Source organism: Sorex araneus, chromosome 4, assembly GCF_027595985.1.
Source record: "Sorex araneus isolate mSorAra2 chromosome 4, mSorAra2.pri, whole genome shotgun sequence".
Classification (NCBI taxonomy): domain Eukaryota; kingdom Metazoa; phylum Chordata; class Mammalia; order Eulipotyphla; family Soricidae; genus Sorex; species Sorex araneus.
This window is the reverse complement of record NC_073305.1, coordinates 173,308,101-173,332,148: the sequence shown is the minus strand read 5'-3', so window position 1 is coordinate 173,332,148 and position 24,048 is coordinate 173,308,101. Positions and strand designations below refer to the sequence as shown.

The 24,048-nt window shown below is 40.0% G+C and overlaps 1 protein-coding gene across 1 annotated transcript in view; it reads right to left on the bottom strand.

Moving 5' to 3' along the window:
• The window catches only part of ADGB (androglobin), a 182,455-nt gene that overhangs the window by 75,897 nt on the left and 82,510 nt on the right, over positions 1-24,048 (bottom strand). The window contains 4 exon segments of the mRNA XM_055136319.1: positions 804-867; positions 2,503-2,684; positions 3,710-3,757; positions 13,143-13,272. Coding sequence (XP_054992294.1) covers positions 804-867; positions 2,503-2,684; positions 3,710-3,757; positions 13,143-13,272 — 424 coding nt within the window.

Sequence of the window (24,048 nt, the reverse complement as noted above, 5' to 3'; positions counted from 1 at the left end):
ATATAGAAAGCTGTTTCATTTCTAAAACTATGAAGGATCTCCTATTTGTCACCTCAGGGTATAAACCTCCAAAGGGCATTTTTGCAGAATCTGAGCACTGGAGACAGGAACAGGTGGTCCAAGAGGTCAACTGGCATATGGAACTTTGCCCTGATGCCAGTAGGAGGCAGTTTTGACAGCTGCCTGCCACTCTGCCCCAACCCAATAACAGTGGATTGTCTGAGGAATGTTCAGAGAAGTCCTGGATCCCCTGTCTGCCACTTGGTCTGCAGCCACTAAAAATAAGAAGTGCTAGGGTCAAAACACCACTAACTCTCCTATCAAATTATACCAAATATTTGAAGCTTTGATTTCAGTGCTCTCCAGAAGTAACGTTTACTTCCATGTAGGAGTCACATTCAATAAACTGTCCAGGGGACTGGAGAGACAGTTCTGGAAGGTAAGATGCTTGACTTACATTTGGGCAAATTTTAATCAAATCCCCAGCATTGCATCTGATCCTTCAGGACCACGAGGGTTCACTCCTGAGCACAGAACCAGGAACAACACAGCCCGAAGCTGCCTCCCATTTTGCGCTGCTGCCCCCATACCCACACCTGAAAATATTCAGAGAAATATGAGGAACTCATAGAGGAATTTTGTTTTATTTGGCCAAGCTCGGATTTTTTGAATAGGTGAGCTTAAGAATTTTTTAATGTAACCAACATGTAAGTCTAGAAATATTTGGTAAATGTAAAGGGCTTTTACTAGCTAATAAAAATATTAAAGTATAAGAGAGGAAAGAGAAGAGATCATATACTTACCTTGAATTCTGATTTTTGGGTGCTAACATAATATGAATTTGGCTTATGGAAAATATAGAGATGCCTGAAAAAGCATTATTTATAATAGGTTATTAACATTGCATGTAATAGACTATGTACTAAGCTTTGTAGACCCAAATAATTATAGGTAAGACAAACTAAACACAAATGAAAATTAAACAAGAACAATTGATGTTGATATGCATAAACACAAAAGAATATAGTTTGTTACTCTTTTTATTCATAAGAAAGTATAAAATCATGCAATTTGCTGCTACCTGTATGGGTCTGGAGATTATCACACTGAATAAAGTTAGTCAGAGGGGGAGACAGTGTTGCAGAATAATCTCTCTCACATGCAGGATCGAAGAAAGCATAGTGGTGGAATAATGAATGCCCAAAAGCAATGGATGTAAACAAAGAACATGAGAGCTGGTCTTCAGCTCTTCAGCAGGAAGCATGCCACTTAGGGTGGGGGGGAAGAATAGAACAAGAAAGGGATTACTACTATGGTGGAGGGATGAGGGACGCATCCAACCAGGAGGAGGGGGGGTCGTTTAAAGGTGGCAAAGTGCAATCAAAGTGTAATGCATGAAACCCTATCGGTAACAGTAAACCACAGTGCCAAAAGCGATTTTTTTTTTTAAAAAAGGACCTTTCATAGTGGCAGACTAGTGGTGGGGAGGATTGTGTGGGGGGAGGGATGGTAGGTGGGGAGGCAAAATATGGGTGGTGGGGATTGGTAGAGGGAAGTGAACATTGGTGAATGAAGGGATTGGTGTTGACGCACTGTAATCCTGAGACCCAATCATGACTAGTGTTGTAACTCACGGTGACTGTCACTGTCATCCCCTTGCTCATCGATTTGTTCGAGCGGGCACCAGTAACGTCTCTCACTGAGAGACTTATTGTTACTGTTTTTGGCATACCCAATATGCACAGGTAGCTTGCCAGGCTCTGCCGTGCGGGCTCATACTCTCGGTAGCTTGTCGGGCTCTCCGAGAGGGGCAGAGGAATCGAACTCAGGTCGGCCACGTGAAAGGCAAATGCCCAACCGCTGTGCTATTGCTCCATCCCCTCCTCACAAAAAATAATAATGACCAGAGAGCATAACAGTGGCTCTCAAAGTTCAAGAAATGGAAATAGGTTGGAGACAAGTATAATCTTCCAATTCTAAGATGAATAAGGCCTGAGGGTATCATGTATAACACAGTGTCTATATTGTATATTCCCAAGGAGAGTATAACTTAAATGTTCTGACCAAGACAGGTCCATGGTAAATAAATCTGAGATGATGGTATATTAATTCATGGATATAATCTTTCACAATGGCTATGTTGTGAATTCATCATTCTATACATTTTGAATAGCAAGTAATCTTATTTTCAATTATATATTGATAAAAGTTAAAAGCAACTCAAATCGTTTGCTGTAAAGGGACAAAATGATTTCTGCCACTGAATAAATTGTCTTCATCTTAATCAGCAAACAAATATTTGGTGAGAAACTGAAAGTAACCTGAGATTATTGGGACTACTAATATTCCATGCAGACAGTATGTTTGTCATTCTTAGAGGCTTTTATTTCTTATACTTCTACTTGAGATTATACCAATACCAGATTATTATTAGTTTTACACTCAAATTATTGCTAAATTGGTTTTTGCAACTACAATAACACATACTCAACTCATACTTACTGAAAGCATATGCCAAAATCTTCAAAATCTATCCATATTTCTTTAGAAATACTCGCATTTACTGCTGTAAGATCTTCCTGAGATTTTTCCTGCGTTCCTGTTGTTTGACTGACTAATTCTCTTTCCAAGCCAACTGCATCATTTAGATGGGTAGTATCACTCGCACCATAGTCCACTTGCTCCTCTGTCAGAGAAGACAGACATATCAAACACACCTAACTCATTAAGTCAGGCTATAACGATATGGAAAATTAGAAATAAGAGTCTTCACATCACAGATGACTTTTGTGAAAATATTTATTGAGCCTCAAATACTGGAGCTCCATACAGACACATACCATAGGCTCAGGAGAATTTAGTCGTAATTTATATGAGTTAAAGAGTGCTTAGAAATTTCAAAATCACTTTCATAAGTGTGAGCACAAATTCTCAGTCATCATTAAATTATAAGAGAAATAAACTAGAGCTGCATTTTTCAAGCTTTTCCCACTGTGACCCACTACTGATCTTGCTTCTTATACCCTTCAATTGGGTTCACCATCTCATGCCATCCTCCTGCCCCCATTTAAGTGATTTTCACCTGCTGTCCCCTTGGAATATCCTGGGGCCACAGAGGGGGTCATATAGCCCCTCATTGAGAAATGTTGATCTGGATTATGTCATTAAAATCTGCTATCTATATCAAGTATATAAACATAAACCTTAATATAACAAAGAATGACTCAAGATACCAGGAGAGAAATGGGTTAAATGTATCTAATTGCTCCACATCATTACTGATCCTGAAATCAATCATATTTTTACTGACTTTCCCAACTAAAATTTCATACATAATTATGTGAAGTAACACTCAAATTTGAAACTTTTCAATGCTCTGACCACAGTGTTCATGCGTTACAATACATGAAGTTTACTCATGGGCCATCAACCAAGGAAGTCTTTCCTTTCCTTTTAGTTCAGGGATTGAAATACAACCTCACACATGCAAATCAGACACTCTCCTGTTGGACTACATTACCAGTCCTTTAAATACTTTTAAAAAATTTAAGCTTGAATTTAGGAAGCAGGATTATCTGATTTTTTTTCTGACACAGAACAAACTGAATCAAGATTATAGAATACTCTCAGGAGATATGTTGGGCTAAGAGCTAAAACCTGCCAGGGAGCAGTGGTACTTTGGTACTCTGATGTCTATGGAAAATACAGCATCAGATTACTTACCTTTTCCAAGGATAATTTGTGAGGTGAAAATACCCTGAAAATGCAAAGGAGAGCCTTAGGAAATCATAAATCAATTAAACATTACACAGTTATCTAATGTACCAAGTTTTAAAAAGAATTAACCATCCTTTAAGCACTAAAGGAATAGATTTCTGCAAATACACACTAAAAGATTAAAGAAAAAAATAGTTTTAGCCATAACATTTTAAAATATGAGGTCAAGAAATAGGCTGGGACCAAAGCAATAGCACAGTGGGCAGGCTCTTGCTTAGAGTTGAGGATGAAGCTAGCCTGTGTTTGATCCACGACATCCCAGGAAGATCCCTGAGCATCTCCCGGTGTGATCCCTGAGCACAGAGCTTCCATTACAAATGACCTTGTCCTTTAATTACAAGGATGTCTTTTTTATTAACTATTAAAATATGATTTTTAGAGAACTGTTGAGACTGGATTTCTTCTGCCTTGCCTTGTTTGGTGCTCCAGTGCTCAGGAGATTTGAAATACTATTTGATAAATTTTCTCTATTAATTTTTGGTGCTTATCCAGCTGTTCTCAAACTTATGGCTAGTTCTGTTATCAGGGATTGATCCTGACTGGGCTTAGGGGACCAGTTTTGTTGCCATGATTGAACCCAGATTGGCCACATGCAAGGCAAGCCCCTTACCTGCTGTACTGTCTCTCTAGCATGGAAACTTAGTTTTGACTTTTATTTATGACATTTAAATAAAACCCTTCATTTCTTATTGAAAAAAAAAACATACCTATCCTGGACAGGTCGAGCAAGAAAATAGGAGTACTTTAAGAGAAAAATGGACTCTTAACAAATGCCTTGTGTTATTATTTTTCAACGTGAATAATGATCCACTAAAAATAATCTTTTGTGCTTATTGCACTGGTTTGGGTAAGTTTTTAAGATTTTAGTAAACAGTATTCATAATAACAAGGAACAAAAAAAGAAAAATTTTCACCCAGTGCACATAGGAGGGAATATTAATAAACTTAAGTCCCAAACTTGGCAACTTACTCAAAATTTAAACTGCATTCCCTATGACCCATCAGTTATACTTGCAGATTTATGTTCTAGAGCAGGGCTTTCTAGTTTAGTGACTGATGGCGTCTATGGCTAGATTTTAGGAAACCATAAAAATGAATGGTTTAAAAAATCACGTTTTTAAATTTAGCATTATTTTTAATAATTAATCAATGCAGAAAACTTCTACTAGCAGTAAGTGTGACTTTTGTCCATCAAGGAAATAAAAAATTATTCATTGTGTTATAGTTGTTATAAATATCTTAAAATATCATTGATGCTGATAACTACTTTGAAATTACTCTTCATTAATAAGTGCACTGTTACATTAAATGTGATCAAATATTCTTTCCTACAGATACTCTGCAACCTATAACTAGCCAAATATCTGGGAACTAGAAACTATACTTCAGAGAAATTAAATCACCTAATAATGAAGTTGTGGGCTCATACTATTAACATAGATAGCTATATGTCTTCCCATTGTTTCCTGTCAACAGTATTCAACCATTACACATAAAGAGAAGACTTGTTTTCATGGTATGCTGGAGTTATAGAAAATTGACAGAGACTCATAGTACATACAAACCTTGGGACAACAGAGCTAGAGAGACAGTATATTTGGTAGGGCATTTGCCTTACATGAAGCTGACCCAGGTTCAATATTCTGGTACCCCATATGATCCTCTGAGCCCCTCCAGGAGTGATCCATGAGCCAGGAGCAAACACTGAGCACATCTCAGTGTGACCGCCAAAAAAAAAACCAAAAAAAAATAACCTTAGAACAAATGAAACTTTTGTGCATTTGTACAGAGACATTCAGTAGTTGTGTACTCTGTGCTTAAAGGGAAGGAGAGAGAGGAAAGAAGAAAGAAGGGGAAGGAGGAAAAGGAGAAGGAGGGGGAGGAGAGGAGAAAGAGGAGGAGGAAGAGGAGGAGGAAGAGGAGGAGGAGGAGGAAGAGGAGGAAAAGGAGAAAGTAGGAACCTTCCTGGAAATGGGAGCTGGGCAGTGTTTCGGGAGGGAAACGGGGCATTGTGGTTGAAAAATGGTGAAGGGATGGGTGTTGGAACACTGTATGATAAATTTAACCACGAACAATTTTATAACTGTTTATCTTATATTGATTCAATTACAACTGTTTTCTTTTTTTTTTTTTTTGTTTTTTTTTTTTTTTTTTTTTTATAATAGTTTATTTTTAATTAGTGAGTCAACGTGAGGGTACAGTTACAGATTTATACATTTTTGTGCTCATGTTTCTCCCTTACAAAGTTTGATAACCCATCCCTTCACCAGTGCCCATTCTCCACCACCAGTAAACCCAACATCCCACCCCCCCTTCCCAGTCCCGTCTCCCCCCACCCCACACTGCCACTATGGCAGGGTATTCCCTTTTGTTCTTTCTCTCTGATTAGGTGTTGTGGTTTGCAATAAAGGTGTTGAGTGGCCATTGCGTTCAGTCTCTAGTCTATATTTGGCCCGCATCATCTTTCCCCCACATGACCAACAACCACATTTTACTTGCTGTTCCCTTCTCTGAGTTGCCCAGGATGAGAGAACAGCCTCCAAGCCATGGTGACAACCTCCTGGTACTTATTTCTACTATTCTTGGGTGTTCGTCTTATAGTCTATTATTCTATATTCCACAGATGAGTGCAATCTTTCTATGTCTGTCTCTCTCTTTCTGACTCATTTCACTTAGCATGATACTTTCCATGTAGATCCACTTATATGCAAACGTCATGACCTCATTTTTTCTAACAGCTGCATAGTATTCCATTGTATATATGTACCAGAGTTTCTTCAACCAGTCATCTGTTCTAGGGCACTCGGGTTTTTTCCAGATTCTGGCTATTGTAAACAGTGCTGCGATGAACATATAAGTGCAGATGTCACTTCGACTATACTTTTTGGCTTTTCTGGGATATATTCCCAGCAGCGGTATTGCTGGGTCAAATGGGAGCTCAACCTCAAGTTTTTTGAGAATTGTCCATACTGTTTTCCAAAAGGGCTGAACTAGCCGGCATTCCCACCAGCAGTGTAGAAGGGTCCCTTTCTCCCCACATCCTCTCCAACAGCGGTTGCTTTTGTTCTTTTGGATGTGTGCTAGCCTCTGTGGTGTGAGGTGGTATCTCAAAGTTGTTTTGATCTGCATCTCTCTGATGATTAGTGATGTAGAGCACTTTTTCATGTGTCTTTTGGCCATTCGTATCTCTTCCTTGGTAAAGTTTCTGTTCATTTCTTCGCCCCATTTTTTGATGGGGTTGGATGTTTTCTTCTTGTAGAGTTCAACCAGTGCTTTATATACCCTTGATATCAACCCCTTATCTGATGTGTATTGTGTAAATATCCTTTCCCATTCTGTAGATAGTCTTTGTATTCTGGTCGCTGTTTCTTTTGCTGTGCAGAAGCTTTTTAGTTTAATGTAGTCCCATTTGTTGATCTCTGTTTTTACTAGATTGCTTAGTTCCGTGTCATCTTTGAAGATACCTTTATCTTCAATATCCTGGAGGGTTTTGCCTACCTTGTCTTCAATGTACCTTATGGTTTGTGGTCTGATGTTGAGGTCTTTAATCCATTTTGATCTGACTTTTGTGCATGGTGACAGATCGAGTTCTAAGCCCATTTTTTTGCATGTGGTTGTCCAGTTGTGCCAGCACCATTTGTTAAAGAGACTTTCCTTGTTCCACTTCACATCTCTTGCACCTTTATCAAAGATTAGATGATCATACCTTTGAGGTTGTGTGTGGGGATATTCCACCCTGTTCCATTGGTCTGCAGTTCTGCTTTTGTTCCAGTACCATGCTGTTTTAATTGTTACCGCTTTGTAGTAGAGTTTAAGGTTGGGAAGGGTGATGCCTCCCATCATCTTTTTCCCAAGAATTGTTTTAGCTATCCGTGGGCGTTTATTGTTCCATATAAATTTCAGGATTGCTTGCTCCGCTTCTTTGAAGAATGCCATGGGTATCCCCATAGGGATCGCGTTAAATCTGTATAATGCTTTGGGGAGTATTGCCATTTTGACAATGTTGATTCTCCCTATCCATGAGCAGGGGATATTTTTCCATTTCCTCATGTCCTCTTTTATTTCATGAAGTAGCGTTTTATAGTTTTCTTTGTAGAGGTCCTTTACTTCTTTAGTTAAGCTGATTCCAAGGTATTTGATTTTCTTGGGCACAATTGTGAATGGGATTGCTTTTTTCATGTCCCTTTCCTCTGTCTCATTGTTTGCATATAGGAAGGCCATGGATTTTTGGGTATTGATTTTATAGCCTGCGACTTTACTGTATAGGTCAATTGTTTCTAAGAGTTTCTTACTAGAGCTTTTAGGTTTCTCTAGGTATAGTATCATATCGTCTGCGAATAGTGAGAGCTTGATTTCTTCCTTTCCAATCTGAATCCCCTTAATATCTTTTTCTTGCCTGATGGCTATTGCTAATACTTCCAGTACTATATTAAAGAGAAGTGGTGAGAGTGGACATCCTTGTCTTGTCCCCGATCTCAGAGGAAAAGCCCTTAGTTTTTCTCCATTGATGATAATGCTCGCCATAGGTTCATGGTAGATGGCTTTGACTATCTTGAGAAAAGTTCCTCCAAAACCCATTTTGGTGAGAGTTTTTATCATGAATGGGTGTTGGATCTTGTCAAATGCTTTTTCTGCATCTATGGATATGATCATATGGTTTTTATCTTTACTTTTGTTGATGTGATGGATTATGTTGATTGATTTCCGAATGTTAAACCAACCTTGCATCCCTGGGATGAATCCCACTTGGTCATGGTGTATGATCTTTTTGATGAGTTGTTGGATTCTATTTGCTAGTATTTTGTTGAGAATCTTCGCATCGGTATTCATCAAGGATATTGGTCTATAGTTTTCTTTGTTAGTGGTGTCTTTGTTTGCTTTTGGTATTAGGGAGATATGTGCCTCATAGAAACTGTTTGGAAGGGTTCCTGTCTTTTCGATTTCCTGGAAAAGCTTAAGGAGAACTGGCAACAAGTCTTCTTTGAATGTTTGGAAGAATTCGCCAGTGAATCCGTCTGGACCTGGGCTTTTGTTTTTGGGGAGACTTTTGATTACCGTTTCGATTTCCTTGATATTTATGGGCCTATTCAGGTATTTCACGTCTTCTTGGCTCAGTCTTGGGAGGTTGTAGGAGTCAAGGAATTCATCCATTTCTTTTAGGTTCTCTTGTTTTGTGGCATACAGACTTTCAAAGTAGTCTCTGATGATCCTTTGAATCTCCTTGGTTTCTGTTGTGATGTCCCCCTTTTCATTTCTGATTCGGTTTATTAGGGTTTTCTCTCTTTCTTTCTTTGTGAGTCTTGCTAGCGGTTTATCAATCTTGTTTATTTTCTCGAAGAACCAGCTCTTTGTTTCATTGATCTTATGGATTGTTTTTCGGGTTTCCATATCGTTAATTTCTGCTCTAAGTTTTATTATTTCTTTCCTTCGATCTGGTTTGGGTTCCTTTTGCTGGTCCTCTTCTAAGATCTTGAGCTGCGAAGTCAAACTATCTATATAGGCCCTTTCTTCCTTTCTGAGGAAGGCTTGCAGAGCTATAAATTTTCCCCTTAACACAGCTTTAGCTGCGTCCCATAGGTTCTGGTAGCTTGTGTCTTCATTCTCATTTGTTTCGAGGTATCTCTTAATTTCTTTCTTGATTTCCTCCGTGACCCACTCATTGTTCAATAGTGAGTTGTTTAATTTCCAAGTGTTTGATTTGGTTCTCCGAGTCTGTGCATGATTAACTTCCATCTTCAGTGCATCATGGTCTGAAAAGATAGTTGATACAATTTCTATCTTTCCAATTCTATTAAGGAATAACTTGTGGCCCAGAACATGGTCTATTTTGGAAAATGTTCCATGTGCACTGGAAAAGAATGTGTATTCTTTCTTTTGGGGGTATATAGCCCTGTATAGGTCTATTAGCCCTGTCTCCTCCATTTCTTCCTTCAGGGCCATCGTTTCCTTGCTGAGTGTTGTTCTTGTCGATCTATCCAGAGGTGATAAGGCAGTGTTGAAATCTCCAACTACTATCGTGGTGCTAGTTATGTCCTCCTTAAATTCTGTTAGGAGTTCTTTTAAGTATTTCGCTGGTCGTTCATTAGGTGCGTATACATTTAGGAGTGTGATTTCTTCCTGTTGCACATATCCCTTGATGAATATAAAATGACCTTTGCTGTCCCTTCTGATCTTTTTCACCCTGAAATCAATGCTATCGGATACTAGTATGGCCACCCCTGCTTTTTTTTTGAGGGGGCTGTTTGCTTGCAGGATTGTTTTCCATCCTTTGATTTTTAGTCTGTGTTTGTTCCGGCTATTCAGATGTGTTTCTTGTAGGCAGCAGAAGGTTGGGTTTAGTTTCCGAATCCATTTTGCCACTCTATGCCTCTTGATTGGTGCATTTAGCCCGTTAACATTAAGAGAGATTATTGTCATTGGATTTTGTGCCATTTTTCTGTAGGGTTTGTTGTTCTTATAGGTCTTTTTCCTTGTCTTATAGTAGCCCTTTGAGTCCTTCTTTTAAATTTGGTCTTGAGTCTATGAAGTTCCTGAGCTGTTGCTTGTCCATGAAATAATGTATGGTTCCTTCAAGTTTAACTGAGAGTTTAGCCGGGTAGAGTATTCTTGGTGAGGCATTCATTTCATGAAGTTTTTTCACTATATCCCACCATTGTCTTCGGGCTTGGAGGGTTTCTTCTGATAGGTCTGCTGTGAATCTAAGGGGTGCACCTTTGTATATGATCTCCTTCTTTGATCTTGCTGCTTGCAGTATTGTGTCTCTATCCACGGCATCCATCATTGTGACTATGATATGCCTTGGGGATTTTCTATTTGGGTCCCTTTTAGCTGGCACCCTTCGGACTCCTTGTATCTGGATGTCCACATTCTCTAGCTCTGGGAATTTTTTAGCAATGATGTCTTTAATGGTGTTTTTTTCATTGGGATTGGTTCCGTGTGGTTCCGGCACTCCCATGATTCTTATGTTGTTTCTCCTGAGGTCGTCCCCTAGGACTCTAACTCGCTCTAGAGCCATTTTGAGGTCTTTTGCCATTATTTGCTGTTGTCTATATGCTTTGTGCAGCTCATCTTCAAGCTCACTGATTCTGTCTTCGGCTGTAGTCATTCTACTATTGAGGGCTCCTACGGAGTTTTTCATTTCATCTACTGATTCTTTTAGTTGTGTGACTTCTGTTCGTAGCTTTGAAATTTCTGCTCTCATTTCTTCCTGGATTATCTTGGTGGAGCGTTCCAACGCGGCATCCATATCCTCCCTTAATTTATTGGATGTTCGTTCCATAGTTGTGTTGAGTTCATGAATCATCCTCACAATTTCCTCTCTGAATTCTCTATCTGAGAGGAGGGTGTATTTCTGGGAGGTCGCTGCTGAGGTTAGTGAGATATTTTCTTGGCTCTCTCCTAGTGGTGGGGATTTTCTCAGTTTCTTCATGTTGTTATGGGCTTTACTATCTGGAGCTCTCGTTAACTTGGGAGGAACCTCGACTAAAAATTTTTGGTTATGCTCTTTTGACAAAGTACTTTTCTGTGCAAGTTGATGTGTTCATTGACAGTTTTTGTGAAGTTAGGATAGGCTAGGTTAGTTGAGTATCAACATATAGTAACTAAGATAATGAGGGAGTTCTTCGGAGAAATGGGTTCAATCAATTGTAGCCAAAGGACAATGTGTAGAATGGTAGGAAAAATATCTGCGGCCGCGTTAGCGGCCGCCGCTCCGGAAACAGGCCACGCCCACTTTTAAGGCCACGCCCCCCAATGACAGGACACGCCCCTAACCTGTTCGGACACGGGAGGGCGGGATCAGGCGCGGTGGGCGAATGACTGGGACCTGCCCGGCGGGGAGGGGGTGCTCCGAGCTGTCCCGCTGCCGCGGGCGGGCACGGGACGCGGGGGGCGCTTTTCCAGGTGGCACAGGGTCTCCAAGGGGAAGAGCCAATATACCTGTCGGACACGGGAGGGCGGGATCAGGCGCGGTGGGCGAATGACTGGGACCTGCCCGGCGGGGAGGGGGTGCTCCGAGCTGTCCCGCTGCCGCGGGCGGGCACGGGACGCGGGGGGCGCTTTTCCAGGTGGCACAGGGTCTCCAAGGGGAAGAGCCAATATACCTGTCGGACACGGGAGGGCGGGATCAGGCGCGGTGGGCGAATGACTGGGACCTGCCCGGCGGGGAGGGGGTGCTCCGAGCTGTCCCGCTGCCGCGGGCGGGCACGGGACGCGGGGGGCGCTTTTCCAGGTGGCACAGGGTCTCCAAGGGGAAGAGCCAATATACCTGTCGGACACGGGAGGGCGGGATCAGGCGCGGTGGGCGAATGACTGGGACCTGCCCGGCGGGGAGGGGGTGCTCCGAGCTGTCCCGCTGCCGCGGGCGGGCACGGGACGCGGGGGGCGCTTTTCCAGGTGGCACAGGGTCTCCAAGGGGAAGAGCCAATATACCTGTCGGACACGGGAGGGCGGGATCAGGCGCGGTGGGCGAATGACTGGGACCTGCCCGGCGGGGAGGGGGTGCTCCGAGCTGTCCCGCTGCCGCGGGCGGGCACGGGACGCGGGGGGCGCTTTTCCAGGTGGCACAGGGTCTCCAAGGGGAAGAGCCAATATACCTGTCGGACACGGGAGGGCGGGATCAGGCGCGGTGGGCGAATGACTGGGACCTGCCCGGCGGGGAGGGGGTGCTCCGAGCTGTCCCGCTGCCGCGGGCGGGCACGGGACGCGGGGGGCGCTTTTCCAGGTGGCACAGGGTCTCCAAGGGGAAGAGCCAATATACCTGTCGGACACGGGAGGGCGGGATCAGGCGCGGTGGGCGAATGACTGGGACCTGCCCGGCGGGGAGGGGGTGCTCCGAGCTGTCCCGCTGCCGCGGGCGGGCACGGGACGCGGGGGGCCTACAACTGTTTTCTAAAAAACACTAAAATATTAAAGAATACTTGTGCACCATTGTTTCGGTACTAAGAAATAAGAAGCAATAGATATGATCATTAACGCACTGTGAAAGACTAAAAGCAGGTTTGTCAGGCATTAAGTATCTTTGACCGGTGAAATAAATTGTGACATGTAATTAGAGATATGTTATTAAAACAGGAATTCATTCAAAAGTGTACGACTACTAAATTAAGGCATATATTTAGACATGGACTCCATTTGGTAAAATTTAAGCATGAGGAGTTAGGAACTCTGAATGACAAAGAAACCCAACCTAGAAGAAACACCTGGGGAACTTTTATAATAGAACATTTCATTTTCAACTTCTGGTGATGTCACCAGAAAAAATTAATTTTAATATATTTTATTCTGCTCCCAAGCATGTTGTATACACTTTAAGAAAAATATTTTATAATTAAGACTAGCAAAAATAATAAGAGCAATATAATTACTATTGATGAAGCCTTTTTTAGTTGAAGTATGTCCATCTGGCTAACGGCTGTAGTTTCATCAATTTCGATATGGGAAGATAAACCAGATCCTGGAACTACTCCTTTCTTAATTAAAGATGGTACAAAATGTCTAATAGAAAAAAACAAACTTCTGTCATATCAATATCATTTAAATTCATTAATAACTAGCTATGCTGTTATATTGAAATACAGCTGACAATACCAATACATAACATAATGATTTAATATTTCAATGACTACATATTTGTATGTGCATATACAATTTATATATTTGCATGTATGTATATCCACTTGCATATATTATTCATATTACCTAAATTATCACAAGAAGTCTACTTAATATTATAAAATTTTAAGTTTTTCCATAAAATTATAGGTTTTTCCTTGTGATGAGAGCTTTTTTTTTTATTGAATCACCATGTGGAAAGTTACAAAGCTTTTAGGCTTAAGTCTCAGTTACATAATGCTCGAACACCCATCCCTTCACCAGTGCACATATTCCACCACCTAGAACCACAGTAAACCTCCCCCCAACCCCCAACTCAATTAGGGACCTCTCCCTCCCCACTAGAACCCAGGCAGCCACATAGGCTGGGGACCGTCTCCTTCAGTCTTTGCCCATCATATTCTGCTCCTAGGGCAGGCATTGGTCCCCTCTTATGTTAGTCTATCCTCCAAACCCAAAAATGCATGGATGGGAGGATGTCCATGTAAAATGTTGCTACATACATTTGTTACATTGGAGGCAGGTGACAGTCCTGTGTCCCAGATAATGAACAGCTGTAAACCTCAGTTAACTCAACCCAGTAACTAGTCAAAACCTTTCTGAGCATATTCAAATAATGCTGTGTAGTAAGAAAAATCACCTGAGCAAGTTATAACAGCAAATAACAGGAAAAGTATCATTAGTCGCTCTCTGGTATAAATATCTCAACGGAACTGTTCTCAAGTAACTGAAAATCTAAAGCTCCGCAATAAACACCCAAGAAACTCAAAGAACAATGGGGAAACTAAGGAATACAGCTGCAATTATAGACAGGGACAGAAATGCAGGCAAATCCCCAGAGCCATCAAAATGCTTGAACTGGCTCAATGAAGACTTGGCTCAGAATTCAATGCACTGGCAACAGAAACAAGGCAAGCAGTTGCCAGAAAAATTAAACAATCACTAGAAGAGAAATCAAGTCAACTCAAAGAGGGACTTTTCCAGAGGATGAGAGATGCCACTCAAGTGGAAGTGAAGGAGCTAAAGAACACACTGGCAAGCCATAGTAGCAGAATCTCACAGGAGGAAAACCATCTGGATGAACTTGAAGACAAAATGCAAGCCAGCAGACTGTACTGATAAGGAAGTTGAAAAAGAAAAGAGAAACAAAAGAATGGAAGAAAATCTAAGGTACTTCATGAACAAAGGCAAGAAGTTTACGGAATTGTAGGAATACCGGAAGGTGAGGAGAAAGGGAAAGAAATCATGGCAGAGACAATAGCTGAGAACTTCACTATCTGGAGGGAAGCTGCATAAATTGAAGAGGACAAGAGAGCACCAAACAAAATAGATTCAAACAGAATAACACTAGCACATATAGTAATAAAATGGCATAAACCAAAGAGAGAGATGGAATTTTTTTTAAATGGCAAGAAAGAAGAAACCCATAAACACAAATGGAATAACATAAGAATAGCAGGAGGTTGACCCCATGGCTTCGCGGCTGGCCTCACGTTCCGGGGAAAGGGCAACTCAGAGAAGCGATCACCAACTACATTGTAGTTGAAGGCCATGTGGGGGAAAGGAGTTGCAGGCTGAATGAGGGCTAGAGACTGAACACAGCGGCCACTCAACACCTTTATTGCAAACCACAACAGCTAATTAGAGAGAGAGAACAGAAGGGAATGCCCTGCCACAGTGGCAGGGTGGGGTGGGGGGGAGATGGGAGTGGGGAGGGTGGGAGGGACGCCGGGTTTACGGGTGGTGGAGAATGGGCACTGGTGAAGGGATGGGTTCCCGAACTTTGTATGAGGGAAGTATAAGCACAAAAGTGTATAAATCTGTAACTGTACCCTCACGGTGATTCTCTAATTAAAAATAAATAAATTATAAAAAAAAAAGAATAGCAACAGATCTCCCATATGAAATTGTATAGGCAAGGAAAGAATGAAAAGACATATTCAAATTACTAAATAAAAGAAAATTTCAACCTAGAGTCCACTACTCTTCAAAATTCTCTACATGGGAGAGGGGGGTAAAATATTCTCAGACAAACAAGAGCTAGCAACATTTGTGATAATCAAATCAACTCCGAATTAACTGTGGAAGGGCGATTTGTATGAACTAAATAGTCAATTGTAGAGGCAGCAATCTTACACAGGAAAATGACAACAGAGCCCTTTATAGCAATATTATCTTGAAACATCAATGGACTCAACCCTCCCATCAAAAGGCACAAAGTGGCAGGATGGATCAGATAACAAAGCCCATCCATTTTCTGTTGATAGGTAACACATCTACAACCATAGAATAGACTTCTTACATACTCAGAGTAAATGTATTGAGAAGAATTATGCAATTAAATGGGAAAGAAAAATCTGGGACCCTCATATTTACATTAGACAAACTAGCATTCAATCCAAAGAAATAATTAGAAACAGGGATGAACAATACTTCTTGATCAAAATGAATAACTGACTAGGAAGTATTAACTTTAATTAACATATATACACCAAATGTTGGGTCAGTTTGTAAGGTTTTTGTTTTCAAATCTAGAGAAACGCATGGATGGAAACATAATTGTAGTGGAAGACTTCAATACCCCACTGTCACCATGGGATAGATCCACTAGACACAACATAATAAAGCCGAAGAGCTTAAATGAGGAACAAAATAAATTTAACAGGGCCGTCTATTCTCAAAAAGCCGAATACACACTCTTCTCTATTGCACATGCAACATTCTTCAGGACAGATCACATTTTAGGACATAAGTCTAACTTACATAAATTCACGAACATAAGAATTGTCCCAAGTATACTATTATACTTGGGACGACAAATGCCAAGGATATAGAAGTTAATTATAAAAGAAAATGTGGAAAAACTCTAATACCTGTGGACTTAACATCATACCACTAAATAACAGCTGGATCAAAGAGGAAATTGAAGAAGAAATACAAAGAATCACTGAGGCTAATGATAGTGAAAAAAAAAACAATTCTCAAAATCTATGGGACACAGCAAAAGCTACACTTAGAGGAAAACTCATAGAAATACAGGCTACATAAGCAAAGAAGGAAAAGATAAAATCATCAACCTTAACACAAACCTTAAATGTCTAGAGAACCAAGAACAAATAAATCCAAAGCCTAGTTGAAAAAGAAATAATAAAAACCAGCACAAAAATAAATGATACAGAAACCAAGAAAGCAAAACAAAGATTCAATGAAACCAGGAGCTGGTTCTCTGAAAGAATAAATAAGATAGACAAATTGTTGGGTAGACTAATGAGGAAAAAAGGAGAAAATGCTCAAATAAATTGGATCAAAAATGAAAGGAGGGAAATTTACAACAGAACCCTCAGAAATTCAAGATATCATGAAAACTTACTATAAACAACTCTACTCTGTTAAGCTGGGAAACCAAGAAGAAATACAGATTTCTAGAAACATGCTATTTCCCAAAACTGAATGAGGATGAAATAGAAAGCCTGAATAGGTCAATAAAAAATGAGGGAATTAAAAGAGTAATTAAGAACCACCACAAGAGTGAAAGTCCTGGACCAGATGGGTTTGTGAGTAGATTTATCAAGCCTTCAGAGAAGACTTACTACCATTGATCTTTAAGTTATTCCAAAATATCAAAGAAGCAGGAATACTTCTTAACACCTTCAATGAAGATAACACTATAATAGATAATGATACCCAAAGCTCACAGGGATATTACAAAAAAAGAGAAAATTTTAGACCAACTTCCTTGATGAACACCAATGCAAAAATCTTAGGGAATAAAATTTTAGCAAACTGAATCAGCGGCACATCAATAAAAACATGCACTGTGATCAAGTGGGATTCATCTCAGGAATCAAATGGGTTCAATATATGCAAATAAATTAACATAATACCTTACCTCAGCACAGGGAAAGATTAAAAGCATATGATCATATCAATCAAAGCAAGATCAAATACCCATTCATAATTAAAACCCTCAATAAAATAGGGGTGGAAGGAACCTTTCTCAATATAATAACAGCTATCTATAAAAAAGCCTATAGCTAATATCACTCTTAATGTTGAAACATTGAAAGCATTCCCTCTGAGATCAGGCACATGGCAAGAATGTCCACTGTCTTCACATTGTTATTCAACATCGTATTAGAAGTTCTAGAGTTGCAAATCAATCTAGAAAAGGGAATCAAATAGATTTAAATTGGAAAAGAAGAAGTAAAATTATCTCTATTAGCAGATAAAATGATGATATACAGTAAAGACCTTTAAAAGTCCATTATAAAGCTCCTAGAAACAATGAACCAATATAGCAAGTGGCCAGCTACCAGTCAATACACGAAAATCAGTTACAATATACAAGTAATGAATCAGAGGAGAAAAAAATAGAAGAGTTTATCCCATTCAAAATAGTGTGCAAAGTACCTAGGAACCAATTAAACAAAAACTTCAAAAAATTAAGAAAGAAATTGAAGATCTCAGGAAATAGAAAAATAGTCAAGACTCACTGATTGGAAGAATCAATATCAGTAAGATGACAATCCTACCAAAACTACTATATAGATTTAACGCAATCCTTACTCAAATTCAGACAACAACCTTCAAAAAACTTAGAATAGTCAATTCTAAAGTTTGGTTAGAATCATAAAAGACCCCCATATGGCCAGAATCATATTGAAAAGTAAGAGAAGGAGGCATCTCATTACCTAACTTGAAACTATACTATGAAGCAATACTGATCAAAACAGCATGGAACTGGAACAAAAAAGGACTCTCTGACCAAGATCAAGACCCCATATGTATGGACAGTTAATTTTTGACAAAGGAAATGATAGCATGAAATTAAATAAAGACAGCTTCTTAAATAAATGGTTTTGGAAGAAACAGATAATCATGTTTAAGAAATTAAAGCTAGTTCTGTATTTCACACCTTACACAAAGTGAATTAAAGACCTTGAGATCAGACCTGACTCTATAAAGTACATTGAGAAAAATATAGGCCAAATGCTTCAAGACCAAGACCTCAAAGGAGTCTTCAATGATAAGATACCATTGGCAGAGGCTACAGACTCAACACTAAACAAATGGGACTACATCAAACTCAAAAGTTACTATATAGCAAAAGAGACATAAACTAAAACTAAAAGACATCTAAATGAGTGGGAACAATATTTGAGCTCAAAATGAATAGACACTTCTCTGAAGAAGACCAATGGATGCCAACTGGCAAATGAAAAAATGCTCATCATTACTTATTATTAAATCCTAGTCAAGGCAATAATGAGGTACCATCTCTCACCAGTGAGAACGGTACATGTCATTCTGGGAACAATCTATCATTGGCAAGAATATGGTAAAAAAGGAACTCCCATCCTCTGCTGGTGGGATTGTTCTCTGGCTTAGACCCCATGGAAAACAGTAAGGAGGGGTCTCAGTAAGTTTAAAATTGAGCCGATATATAACCCAGCAATTCCATTTTGGGGTGTCAACCCCCAGGACAAAAAAACCATTCATTCAAAAGGACTTAGGCACATCATTATTCTTTGCAAAATTCAGTATAATAGCTGAGATTTGGAATCAACCTAGATATCCAACAACAGATCTGTGGATCATGAAGATGTGGTATACCCAATGGAATACTACACAGTGGTAAAGAATGATGAAATCAGACAATTTGCTTTAATGTGAATGAAACCAGAAGATATTATGAAATGTTAAATGAAGTAAGCCAAAAGCGAAGGATAAACACAGGATGATATCACATATTGGGATATTTAGAGAACCTGAATGAGAAAATGCAATGTTTAAACCATTAAACCTTAAGAGGATGCCTACAGGAAGGAGAAAAAATGCAAAAAATGGCAGGAGATTGGGGTGGGGGGCCGGGAGAAGATACAGATGGGAAACAATAGGGTAGGATCAAGGCACAGCAGTGGTGAACACTGAAATCAGGAGACTCTAGGGCATTTGTCTTGCACACAGCTTACCCAGGTTCTATTCCTCCATACATCTCAGAGAGCCCGGCAAGCTACCGAGAGTATCCCTCCCACACGGCAGAGCCTGGCAAGCTACCCGTGGCGTATTCGATATGCCAAGAACAGTAACAACGAGTCTCACAATGGAGACGTTACTGGTACCCGCTCAAGCAAATCGATGAACAATGGGATGACAGTGCTGCAGTGCTAATTTAAACAAATTTTAAAAGGTGCCTGTTGAGATGCAAGGCTGGGGTCTCTGGGTGGGAGAGGAAACCTGGGAACACAGGTAGAGGAAAGCTGACGCTAGGCCGGGAATGGTGATGGAACCTTGTATGTCTAAAATTCAACTGTGAATAACTTTGTAAAGCAAAATTTATAAAACATGATATATCTTGATCACTTAAAATGTAGCAGTCCCATTAACTGTCAAAAACATAGAGCATTTTCTTCCAGGTAATTTCTGATAACCCCAAATCACCATTATCGTGGCTAGAAGTTTACAGATGTGAAATGAAAACATTTATATATTGTTTTCTAAGCATGTTTTAAATAAAAAAAAAATTAAACTTCCTGTTCGGAGACTTTCTGAACTTTCACATTGCTTTTCTGCCAGGTTCAGCTTTAGTAAAAATTCTTCTCCCCTCAATATCTGATTTACCTGAAACAGACACCAGAGGGCAGCACACCCACATCTGTGACTCTTCAATCGACTAGAACAAAGCAAACCATTCTTGGCTAAAAACCTGATAAATCTGACTGTTGCTACAGCGTGACAGGATCTCCATAAAAGTTAGTTGAAACAGAGTCATTTATCAAGAAATGATCCCCAAAGAGTTACTTTCAAGTTGACCTGAGAAATCTGTGTACAGCCAAATTTGACAAGGAGCATTTCTTTCCTGTAAGATTAAACCCATCACATCTTTGCTTTGGGTTCAGCCCAAGAAAATAAACTTTCAAATGAATTCATAATAATTAATCAGTGGCTTAATAAGCTGAATCCAGTAGACGGTACAAATCATCTGGTTTTAAGTTACAGAACTCAACCAACTTAACTAGTACTAAGAGTAAATATGTTTTTCTTATGCATAAGGAAATCAAGTGAGTGGATAAACTAATTTCAGGATATGAAACCAACCCACGTGTGGTCCCAGTTGGTATTAAAAAACCCCTTAAGTTCTGGGTGTGGCATTCTGAGTCATGAGGAAATTATTCTTGATGCTCTAAGAGCTCGTTTTAATAATCCACAAGCACGCATCCTTCATCAGATGAAATATAATAAAAAATATTTGGAATAGTAAAATCAGTTGTCCTAATTGGCCACATTAGGCATAAAATTTACAAATGCTATGAATGTTTCACATTTTTAAGTTTGAAAAAATTTTGTTTGTGTCATTTTGTACTTATAATCTCTGAAAGAATTTAGCATGTGAGCTAGTCCAGTCATATTAAAAATGTATGATTTAATTTGCACTGACATAAGCCTCAGAGACCTGGGACCTACAAAAACAGGATGAAAACACTATTCGGGTCTCCCCAAAGAGGAATCAAAAGAGCTATGCTTGGAGTATCACGTTTCACTCAAGTGAGAGAAGGAATCCTGAGTTCCAACCTCCGTAAATGATCAAGAATCAGGGATGCTGTCTCATTTGCCAAAGTGTCAAAAATCAGATGGGCCAAACATGTAATGGGATTTAGAGATGACTGCTGGAGTAGGGCTGTTACTGACTGGATTCCATGGGATGTCAAAAGAATGTGTGGCCACCCACCTATGAGATGGTCAGACTTCTTTGTCAAGACCCAGAATGAACAGCTTGAGGCTCTTTGTGTTCCTGGAGCGATCAGATGCCCTAGGGCTACACTAGCACGTGAGAGGGATGAATAGAGATATTACTGGCTACTGGTGCCCGCTGGAGCAAATCAATGAGCAACAGGATGACAAATGATACAAGTGATGATTTACTATTTAATTTCAGTTCTCTGTTTAAGTTAAAAGGGATAATTTGGGTAGAATCATCTATGCACCATGGAGAAGAGATGCTGCTAGAGGTAAAATGCTTGCTTTGTACATAGTTGACCCCAGTTCAAATCTGACACCCTATATGGTCCCCTGAGCTCCACTGATAGTGGTCTCTGAGCTCAAAGCCAGGAGTAAGCCCTGAGCACCACTGAGGAGGCTTAAAGACAAATACCAAGATGATTTTGACTTGTGAGAGTAATAGGAATATGATAGGTACACAGGGTGTGTAAACATACATTTCTACAAATTAATGAGCTTAAACTTATTGTTTAAACTTTGTGAACATTTAAATACTTAGTAAGAATCAGGGAGATACTCAGGCGATGGAGGACACATGCTTTGTAAGAAGGAGCCCTGACTTCCTTTCCCAGAATCAGACAGTCTTCTGAACATGACCTGAGCGTGGCTGAGAGACAAGCCCGCAAGAATGACACTCAACTCCTCTGGTGACCCCAAACTAAGAACTATATAAAACAAAGAAAGAAAAAGAAATATGAGGAAGAAAAGGAAAAAGGGAGGGAGGAAAGGAAGGAGTGAAGGAAGAAGGAAGAAGGGAAGGAAGGAAGGAAGGAAGGAAAGAAGGAAGGAAGGAAGGAAGGAAGGAAGGAAGGAAGGAAGGAAGGAAGGAAGGAAGGAAGGAAGGAAGGAAGGAAGGAAAGAAGGAAGGAAGGGAGAGAGGGAGGGAGGGAGGGAGGAAGGAAGATAATTATCAAGGTTTCACTTTCTATATACCATATATGTCTCTAAAAGTACTTGAAAAATAAAATAAGTCTTTACTGAAGCAACATTGCACCATGACATATGAGTTTCAGTGTGCTTCATAAAACATAAAATACTTAAATAAATTCTACAATTGAAATGTATTATCAAAACTAGTAGATTGTGTATAAAAAAAGAGTGAAGGTTTATAAAGTTCTGTGAAAAACAATTTACAAACTTGAATGGTCACAATGGTATAAAATCAAACTGCAGTGAATTGTTCTCTGTGTCTATGAACCGTCCCTTGGGGCTTAACCAAGCACCAGGGTGTCTCCTCTGCAGTTGCTTCCAGGCCTCTCCTTAGTCACTCTTCAGTGTTCAATCACTGACATAGAGAATGAACAGGAGTCTTAAGGGTAAAAAACAAAAATGTGAAAAATGTTCCTCATAGTCTCAAATCAGAGCTCATAAAGATGTACATCAACTTGCTCTGATATAAAGATGCTCTATAAGTAGGACCACAGTAATGGATAAGGCTAAGTCTCGATTTCGACTGCTTTTGTTTCATCAGATTATATCCTTTTTATGAATTTTAATTGGTACAACAGAAAGCTAATACAGTATCTAATGGTTATAATGGGTGTGACTCATAATATAAGCTACCGGTAACTGCATCCTTTTTATTGAGGCTTAAAATCATGTTAAACAAGGTAAAAATCATACCGCTTTCCTGAAACATCAAAAAAAAAAGTCACAATAATGGAGCCACATAAATCCCTGCCATTCAGTTGTTACTGTCACCCCATTGTTTATCAATTTGCTCGAAAGAGCACCAGTAACGTCTCCATTGTGAGACTTGTTACTGTTTTTGGCATATCGAATACACCATGGGTAGCTTGCCAGGCTCTGCTGTGTGGGCAGGATACTCTCGGTAGCTTGCCAAATGAGAGGGGTGGAGGAATTGAACCCAGGTCGGCCGCATGCAAGGCAAAAGCCCTACCCTCGGTGCTAGCGCTCCAGCCACTATTCAGTTGAAGGGAGTTGAATATGAGCAGTATGTCACAAGCCCTGTTAGAAGACACTCCCAAACACGGCAGACACTCCTCATCGCAGGTAACCACCACTCTCAGTTCCAACAGCATGTATTGCTTTTAATGTGCACTTAAGAAAAACATTGCGTTCTCTTCCAGACTTTTTATTTTTTTATTTTTATTTTTTTTTTATTTTTATTTATTTTTTTTTTTTGCTTTTTGGGTCACACCTGGCGATGCACAGGGGTTACTCCTGGCTCTGCACTCAGGAACCACCCCTGGCCGTGCTCAGGGGACCATATGGGATGCTGGGATTTGAACCCGGGTCGGCTGCGTGCAAGGCAAATGCCCTACCCGCTGTGCTATCTCTCCAGCCCCTCTTCCAGACTTTTTAAAAACATTTTTGTTTTAAAAAAATCAGAATACTTTGTTCCAGTATATTTTCATACAACTTTGTTCAAATTTGTTCACTTGCTCTCTGAATGAGAGCTAAGCATAAGAGGGAAGAGATGTGGAGGCATGAAAAAAGGCAGAGACGAGCTACAGAAAAATGGCAGGAAATTCGGTGGGCGTAAGGGCCAACTAGAATTCCTGGTGGCACAAGTATTTGAGAAAAATGTAGTATTAGTGGGGTTGCTCAAATAGGACCAAAATATAATTCATCTCTCAATCCAGACACATTTTCTATGAAATGGTTAGAAAATCTATCATATTTCCTAAAACACTAGGTATATTTCTCATTTGGTATTTGTTTGGCTTTAGCGATAGCACAAAGGGTAGGGCATTTGTCTTGAAGGCAGCCGACCCACGTTTGATTCCTCTGAGAGCCTGGCAAGCTACTGAGAGTATCCCATCCACATGGCAGAGCCTGGCAAGCTACCTGTGGCATATTCTATATGCCAAAATCAATAACAACAAATATAATGGAGACATTACTGTTGCCCGCCTG